This window comes from Arachis hypogaea, chromosome 19, assembly GCF_003086295.3.
Source record: "Arachis hypogaea cultivar Tifrunner chromosome 19, arahy.Tifrunner.gnm2.J5K5, whole genome shotgun sequence".
Taxonomy (NCBI): domain Eukaryota; kingdom Viridiplantae; phylum Streptophyta; class Magnoliopsida; order Fabales; family Fabaceae; genus Arachis; species Arachis hypogaea.
The window spans coordinates 29620272-29628304 of NC_092054.1; the positions used below are offsets into that span (position 1 = coordinate 29620272).

Below are 8033 nucleotides of genomic sequence, written 5' to 3' on the forward strand. Positions count from 1 at the left end.
CCTAAATGACATCAAATATTCGAGAGTACCCAATCACAAGTTGACTTTGAAGCCAGGAGTCGCTGTAATGCTACTGCGAAACATAGACCAAACTTCAGGTTTATGCAACGGAACAAGATTAATAGTTAACGAACTTGGCAACAACGTAATAGGAGTGACGGTAGTGACCGGTAGAAATATTTGAGATAAAGTATACATTTCAAGAATGAACTTGATCTCTTCAGATTCAGGATTGCCCTTTAAGTTCTAACGGAGACAATTTTCATTAATAGTATGCTTTGCAATGACCATTAACAAGAGTCAAGGTCAATCATTATCACATGTAGGACTTTACTTGCCAAAATCAGTGTTCACCCATGGACAACTTTATGTTGCTTTGTCAAGAGTTAAGAGTCGCAGTGGTCTCAGGGTTTTAATTCTGAATGAAAATGGCAATCCAAAGTCAACAACAACAAATGTCGTGTTTAAAGAAGTTTTTAATAATATTTAGGTAAGAATAATATTATTTTCATTTTAATAGTATGTTATGATTTACACAAGTGTACAAATATTTACTGTAGATATAACTAATTTATCTATAACTCTGTTTTTAGATTTGAGATGAAATGTGTAACAGGGAGCACAACATCATATGCCAATTGCTTTTCTAATGAAGTTAGTAAGATACTAGGTTGTCGATAAATTTTTATTAGCCTTTTGATATAAAGTTTAGTGTAAAATTGACGTGCTATTATTACAGTTATATATGTTCTTATTTTTTCATGTCTCCCTCCTTATGGTTTAAGAATATTACAGACTTCAACCTCTTCCATTTACATTTTACTTTGAATAAAGATAAAACAACATATTCAATACGTTTATTATATAATGACAATGATAATGTTATACTAAACTCGAAAAATTTATAATTATAAAATATTATTTTCGATTTAACATGTCAAATTTAAATATAATCCTGTGCATTGCACGAGTTTAACACTAATTATTCTATAAATGTTCTTTGTATATAGAGATTAAATTAAGTAGCGATTTAAAATTCACGGATCATCTTAAGTATTTATTCATTAAATATTTATACAAATAATAAAAATATAATTAAATATGATAGTAAATTATTTATAACTTAGTTAAAAAATTTTAGATTTAAATTTTTGAAGTAAAAGAAAATTTATAAAATTATGCGCCAACTTTTTTTATATTCCATTATACACAATATAGATTATAAATTTGGGTGAAATAAATAAAAAAAATTTGGGGTAAATAATGATTTTAATTTATTTTAAATATTTAGGTCATGATTATAGAAAATAGATTCTTCCTATTTTTTAATAATTAAGAGAGTAAAATCATTAAAATATGATTTATTATTATTAATTTTATAAATAAGACAGAAAAAAATATAAAAAATATTAAAAAATTAAATATTTTATTTTATTTTTTTAATTGTTAAAAAAAATTAAGACCCTGGTCAGATTCTTCGTATTTAAAAATTTATCATTTCCCCTTGCATCAATTCGAGCTTTCTCCTTTGTTCTCGTGAACGTTGAACCCCTCTCGTTTTCTACCGAAGGTACCTCTTGCATTTTTGTCTTAAGTGGAGCCAGCCAGCGCAACCGTCTATTCTTCTCGCCTTCTCCGCGTCACTGAAACTTCTTTCGGCGTAATTGATATAGTTTTTGCCGAACGAGAAACAATTGATTGGTATTTGTTCTTTTTCGTTCGCTTTTTGATCTTTATTTGATTTGCCGTTTAATGTGGTTAATATGGTCCTTAGTTATGCTGAATCCATGTTTATGAGTAAATTGGTAAGAAAACGATGTTGCAGTTGCAGGAGATATTTTTATGTGAAATATTTAAGGTGCAAATTTAGGTACAGGAAATTTATAAGTGAAAGATGATAACTGAAAAATATTAAATAATTTAATTGATTTTACTGAATTTTTATCTAACAATTTTCAATTATTAATTTCATAAAGTTGAGTGCCCTTGGATTTCACTACTATTTAATCATAAAATTACTGCTAGACCTTTAACAAAAAGACCACTTAGGAAAATACCCAAAAACAAGCACCAAGTGTTGGTAAAACATAGAGAATGCCGGCAAGAAAGTTCTACTGTGATTACTGCGACAAGCAGTTTCCGGACACGGCGGCCGATCGGAAGCGACATGAGCGAGGTATTCAGCACCAACAAGCCAAAGCTCGCTGGTATGATTCCTTCAAACATGAACAACAACAGCAGTTTCCTTCTAATGCACCACTACCCCAAGGCATGCCTCAACCTCTTTGCTATAACTTTGTCAACACTGTATGTAATCAAATCTCAACTGAACTCCGTAACACACTGGAATTAGATATTTTTAGTCAATCACTCTTTCTTTCTTTCTCTGGTTTTTGTTGGGGCTATTTCAGGGATTTTGTCGTTATGGTAACTCATGCAAATATCTTCATCCCAATGCCAACAATGCACCACACCCATCAATGATAAGTGCGCCTAATCCGTCAGGTAAATTTATTAATTAGTACTTACTGCTTTTGGTTTTGAGAATATAACAAGACCGTGGAAGAACAAAACGCAAAGAACATAGATATAAAAATTAGTACTTTTATATTTTGTTTGGTAATAAACTAAATATAAAAAAGAACAAATGAGTTTGGTAATAAACTAAATATAAAAAAGAACAAATGATGACAGTTCAATTTGTTCTCATTTTTTTCTACACAAAATTTAAGGAAAAATATAATAATAAAAATGTAACTAAAAAAAAATTAATAAGAATAATAAATAAAAAAAGAAAAACATTGTCTCTTATGGGTATTTCTGAGTGATTTCTATCAAGAATGACATGAAATATACTAATTCAATATTTAGAATGGGCATGTCATATGTCAAACATGATTTTGTATCTTCTTGTCATTGTCTCCGTATATTGTGCTTGTAAACAAACGCAGCGCTTAGAAATAGTCATAATTTTTCGGTTATGTTTGTTAATTGGAGTGTAATAAGTTTTTGTTTCATTAGAATTTTATGCAGAGATAAAGCTCAATTTCTTCGGAGTATTTACTTGATTTAGAACATGCTCAGTTTGGTTCCTAAGATTTATAATTTGGTATCACTTGAATTAATTAGTTATTGCATTTGTACTTTGGCCATTACTAGCCACTAATTACAGTTATTATAGTATATGACACAATTTTTGTGGATGATTGATATGCAGGAAATATAGTACTACAAGATAGGACAGGGTTGTCATGGGATAATTTGCCTCCATCACTGCAGCCTCCACCAGAGGCTGGATATCCCTCTCTTCCTTTTGTGGACTGGGGATAGAATTTTAGCTACAAGAACATTCATACTCACTTATTCTTAGTATTTATGTATTCTCAGATTAGATTAGATGTGCTTTAGAGCATTTGAATTGTTATTTTTTCTATTACAATGAGTCCCCAACTCCATGTGTTTAAGGAGTATGTATGCAAAGTATTTACCGTGAGGAAGCTTCTGCATTACAGCATTAGTTTCTGAATTTGCTTGAGGTGTATTTTTGCAATTAGTCCTCAACTCCTCCTTGTTCTAATTTCGTTGTTCTGATATTAGTTATTCTCTAGTGTTGAATTTTCCTTAATTTCTTTTCGATAAATACGTCAAATGCCTTAAACTCGAAGAGAAGAAAAAGAGTAAAAGACATTGAATTGGACATTATACTGACTCTGACTTATGATATACGCCAATTTGATCATTTGTATTGTAATACTAATTAACCAAATTTAGAAATCAAGAATTAATTTACCGTGTAAATATTTTATTGTTAACTGCACTGTAGCAATAGCATCGTATGAATGGTGAAAATGAAAGTGCTCAATGAATATTACATTGAAATCTAAAGTTACTAGATTTATTGAACTAACGGTATGTTCAGGTGAAGACTAAACATGAAAGTAAATGTTACATTGTTACCTTAATGAAGTTATAAAATACTTGTGTTATACTTATACTATAGTAGTGCATCAAAATTAAACCATCTATTACGGAAACTTTACACAACCATTAAAAATTAGATCATTAATTTTTTGGTAGAAACTCATGCGCAATTATCTTCATGTAAAATTGATAATTGAGAACCGTTAGATAGTAATTTAGTCAAATATATCAAATTATTTAACAATTTTCAATTATAAAAAATAATTACATGTAAATTTTCACCTAATCTTTTGAACATTTGTTCTTGCTTTTTCTTTACACTTTTTGTTAAAGGGTGTGATTAGTTAATTATTTTGCAAGAAGTTCATCACATTATTAAGGGGCTGATAAATTGTTTGGACATAACATCAGAGACAATTCATTTATAAGCAAAATCACAGTCATTAGCAGAAGCAGTATTAAGGAAAATGAACATTTATTCACAGGGTAACACTGCAGGTGCCAAATTGTCTTGACACTTCTCAAAGGCTTCTTTGAATAAGAAACATTTAATGGTGAAAGCAATTGCCACTGCTGCTTATACCATTTTCATAAACCGTTTTTTCCATTCGAAAACAATATCATACTATAAGAATATTTCACTCAGAGTTACACTCATCCACCATCAATAAGCTTTACAACACCTGAACAAACCATACCCGCTTGGATGGTACTAACATATGGAAGAAAGTACCTCTAGCAAGGAGGCGACAAAGTGCATTTGGGTCTCTTCATTGATTGTAAAGAAGAGTGGCACATGCACAAATAGGGACTTGGTCTCATTCTGCTCAGCGAATCGGAGGGAATGATAGTAAACATAGTTGCACACGAACCTTCCGGCATCATCAGATGTCATCACATCGTAACCCTTCTTTGCCAAGGCCTTGGTGATGTCCTCCACAGGAAGGGAAGTCTACATAGGACCCAACCATGTGACATGAAAAAATTGGAGAATCAATAACCACAAATAGACCTTGTTACATTAGGTGAATTGGCTAAATGGTTCATTCGACACTAAAGTGCCTTATCATAAATCGTATCCATGTTCAAATATTTTATAATTTACAGTTTGGAACATGAGAGAATCGTCATTCCAAAATTTTGTTGAGGCAATTATGAAATTGAAAAGCCTGCTAAATGATACTTGAGAAAATTGATTACATGAAAGCTGCAGCATCAGGACCATCAAAACAATGAAAAAAGATAGGAGTAAACTTTACGGCACAAAATGAATGATCTTTCATATGCGAGAACAAGAAAGCTTTGTATTAATATATCAGGACTAAGCACCAAGACAACAAATACCCAAATTTAGCAATTCAAGTATGCGAGAAATAAAAAGTCAAGAATCCAGCTTACTGTGCGGATATGTGAAATTGGACCATCTGAAGGAATAATGGGGACTCTCTGCAACATAACAAGTTGTGAAATTTTCAGTGAATGAAATATAGCCTTATTGTGGAAGTTGCTGCGACATACAAATACAATTGCAAAAGGTATTAGATAAAAGTAAGCTTTAAATAAGCCTATATTCTAATCGAACCTGCGGCTTCCATCCCATTTCATCGGGGCAACGGAAAGTAGCCTCATTTACAGCTTGCTTCTCAATAGCAAACCTTGTTGCACCACTGTTTACTCCCAAATGCAGCTGAAAAAACATCAACAACAGAATTTAAGAATGCAAGGACACAGACGTGAAAATCTAATCAAATGACTAGAGACTAAGGATGACATCAAAATCCAAGTCAACTTGGCACCTTCAAAAATCCTACGTAAGGGTTCTTATGCCTAAGTCGTTATCTCAAGACACTAATAGGTGCATACTTGCATGATAACTTCTAACAAGAGCACTTCGATAAACAACAAGCCACATTCACATGCTATCTGCCTATCCGGTGCCTGGGTCAATAATTCCTACTTTTAATTTTCTAAAACAAAATTAAGGTCCTCTGTAGCTACTACAAACTGCAATTGGTAAACACAGGTGCACAAGGAATATCACTTAACACTGCTGAATCAGAAGACATTCTGCTTCTTGGTCAATGGTCATAATTATTGATCTATTTCTCTATGTCACATTTTTCATAACCTATTCATTTGGGAATAAATCCAAATAAATAAATTTGGATATGATTCTGTAACTAAGAGCTACCCTAATGAAGATAAATTCCAAAACTACGACAACTGACCCAAATAATTTTGTTGGAACTCGAAGATTGGGAATCCGAATCCCTGGCGGTAATAGCAGATTGCAATGTCTGGTACAGGGGAACAAGTGCTTCTTGACCAGCAGTCTCAAGAATGTTGCAGCTCCCAAGGACTAAGCCTTTCGGCAAACCCTTCTTCTTCATGTACTCTGCCAAATTATTCACAATCGTCTCGGTTGGATTTTCCGAAACACCATGGAATTTCTTGAAACCTGTTACATGAACTGTTGTGATTGCCGCTGGAGGACCTTCAGACCCCATTTGCCAATTATTGTAAAGCTCTAAATATTGGGAACTTCTACCACAAAGTATTTTCTAAATTCCTGCAACAAATTGATGAGCAAATTTGACCAACTTGGACACACAAATTTCCACTATTTTCTTATATGGTGGAGATCATATGTTATATTATAAGAATATACAAAGAAATTAAATAATTATACAATAATGTAGAAGACATCTATACTTAGCTTTGATTCAACGAAAGAGAAAACACTACTATTCTGACGAATTGCATAAAGTTCAAGATTTATAATTTAATAATCATATTTTAATGCTTGCTTACAAGTTAAGCAAATTAGACAAGATGGTCAAATAAAAAGGTTTCACTCAAATTTTCACACAAGAACCCCAAAATCAAATTGGCAATTGGGCATAAAAGGAAAGGTTTTCAACAGTAACAGTAAGAAGGAATTTTTTTCTTTAGAAAAAAAAAAAAGCAGATGTCAGAACACGTTAAATTGCGTTTTGTTTCACTAAGGATGTTTCAACACGTTTTCCGAGAAATAATTGTTTGAGCATGATGCTATAGTTATGGTTGAATTACAGAACCAAAGGATAAGTAATATCAAATTAAATTAAACACGAAGATGGACCAGGACGCCACCATTAAAATGGAGCTGATGATCACAGAGCTAAATGATCCAAATACCCAGACATATTATTAACTAACTGGGAAAAAGGAAAGAGTTAATTAAAATTAAGCTACGGTTTTTATTTTTGAAGGAAGAAAGAAAGAAAAGAGGGAATTTAGAGAGAAATTTGCTGCATACCTCGAATAATAAGAATGTTAAAGGTCGAATAAAAGTGGTGACACATCCACCAGTCTTATCTGCTCAAAGTTGACATTAACTGGTGAAGATTCCGATTAGATGAGAGAGAAAGGAAAAAATGATGAATAGTATTGGTAATACAAAAAATATACATATATAATATAGAAATAATAGAACAAGAGGAGAGAGGACAGTGCGTCGGGCGTGGGAGCCACTTTCAAACAAAGCACAATGCCGTAAAGAATTATATCATAATATTCATATATCAAGTAGTAATCAAACATAAATCAATCAATCAACTTGTGTTTTTTTTTTTTTTTTTTTTGTGTGTTTTAAATTATGGATAACCAACTTGGATTCAATTAATTAGTCATAAATCTAATTTTAAAAAATATTTTAAAATTTTATTTTTTGTATTTACAAAACAGTAAAAAACAAAGCAGATGGTAAGAAATTGATTGGGACTTAAAAATTTTATCACAATAGATAAGAATTATTCAGTAAAGAGCACAACCAAAAGAATGTCGACCTAGGTCACCGGAAGAGACTCCCTATTAGACTTTCAAAGAACCTGTCATTGACAATCTAGATCAAAAGAATGAAATTGAAAGAAACCACCACGCAGATCACTTTAGTGTTGGATTCTTCAATCTTCTTCATGTAACAAGCAAAACAAATCACTCACCTCACTTAATCACACAATAAAAAAACGTGCTAAAAGCAACGAAAAATTTATTCATCAAAAGTTGTGTAAATGGTCTCACCAAAGATGTTTAAATAGGTCCCTAACACAGTGACGAACCCAGAAAATTTT

At 31.9% G+C, this 8033-nt stretch overlaps 2 protein-coding genes across 4 annotated transcripts; one reads left to right on the forward strand and one right to left on the reverse strand.

Annotated features, from left to right (window-relative positions):
- The first annotated feature begins 1466 nt into the window (after positions 1-1466).
- On the forward strand, positions 1467-3577 carry LOC112779412 (zinc finger CCCH domain-containing protein 3). 2 transcript variants are annotated; one of them, XM_025823656.3, is made up of 4 exons: positions 1467-1701; positions 2026-2307; positions 2412-2505; positions 3218-3577. In XM_025823656.3, the coding sequence occupies exons 2-4, from the start codon at positions 2095-2097 to the stop codon at positions 3328-3330; spliced, it is 420 nt and encodes a 139-aa protein (XP_025679441.1). In that variant the 5' UTR covers positions 1467-1701; positions 2026-2094; the 3' UTR covers positions 3331-3577. The 2 variants fall into 2 exon arrangements, with proteins under 2 accessions (XP_025679441.1, XP_025679442.1); XM_025823657.3 differs by having other exon boundaries at positions 2050-2307.
- An 802-nt stretch (positions 3578-4379) lies between these two features.
- On the reverse strand, positions 4380-7457 carry LOC112775797 (uncharacterized). 2 transcript variants are annotated; one of them, XM_025819649.3, is made up of 5 exons: positions 7220-7457; positions 6150-6490; positions 5504-5608; positions 5320-5367; positions 4380-4873 (listed from the first exon to the last, which is right to left on the reverse strand). In XM_025819649.3, the coding sequence occupies exons 2-5, from the start codon at positions 6426-6428 to the stop codon at positions 4634-4636; spliced, it is 672 nt and encodes a 223-aa protein (XP_025675434.1). In that variant the 5' UTR covers positions 6429-6490; positions 7220-7457; the 3' UTR covers positions 4380-4633. The 2 variants fall into 2 exon arrangements, with proteins under 2 accessions (XP_025675434.1, XP_025675435.1); XM_025819650.3 differs by having other exon boundaries at positions 7054-7227.
- Between the last annotated feature and the right edge of the window lie 576 nt (positions 7458-8033).

What these genes read in the sequence shown, in the direction of transcription:
- LOC112779412 (XM_025823656.3), top strand. Translation starts at nt 2,095, where the DNA reads ATGCCGGCAAGAAAGTTCTACTGTGATTACTGCGACAAGCAGTTTCCG. An exon ending in GCTATAACTTTGTCAACACT is followed by an intron (nt 2,308 to 2,411) that starts GTATGTAATCAA and finishes GGGCTATTTCAG; the next exon opens with GGATTTTGTCGTTATGGTAA. An exon ending in AAGTGCGCCTAATCCGTCAG is followed by an intron (nt 2,506 to 3,217) that starts GTAAATTTATTA and finishes ATTGATATGCAG; the next exon opens with GAAATATAGTACTACAAGAT.
- LOC112775797 (XM_025819649.3), bottom strand. Translation starts at nt 6,428, where the DNA reads ATGGGGTCTGAAGGTCCTCCAGCGGCAATCACAACAGTTCATGTAACA. An exon ending in AAATGGGATGGAAGCCGCAG is followed by an intron (nt 5,368 to 5,503) that starts GTTCGATTAGAA and finishes GTTATGTTGCAG; the next exon opens with AGAGTCCCCATTATTCCTTC. An exon ending in CAATTTCACATATCCGCACA is followed by an intron (nt 4,874 to 5,319) that starts GTAAGCTGGATT and finishes GGTCCTATGTAG; the next exon opens with ACTTCCCTTCCTGTGGAGGA.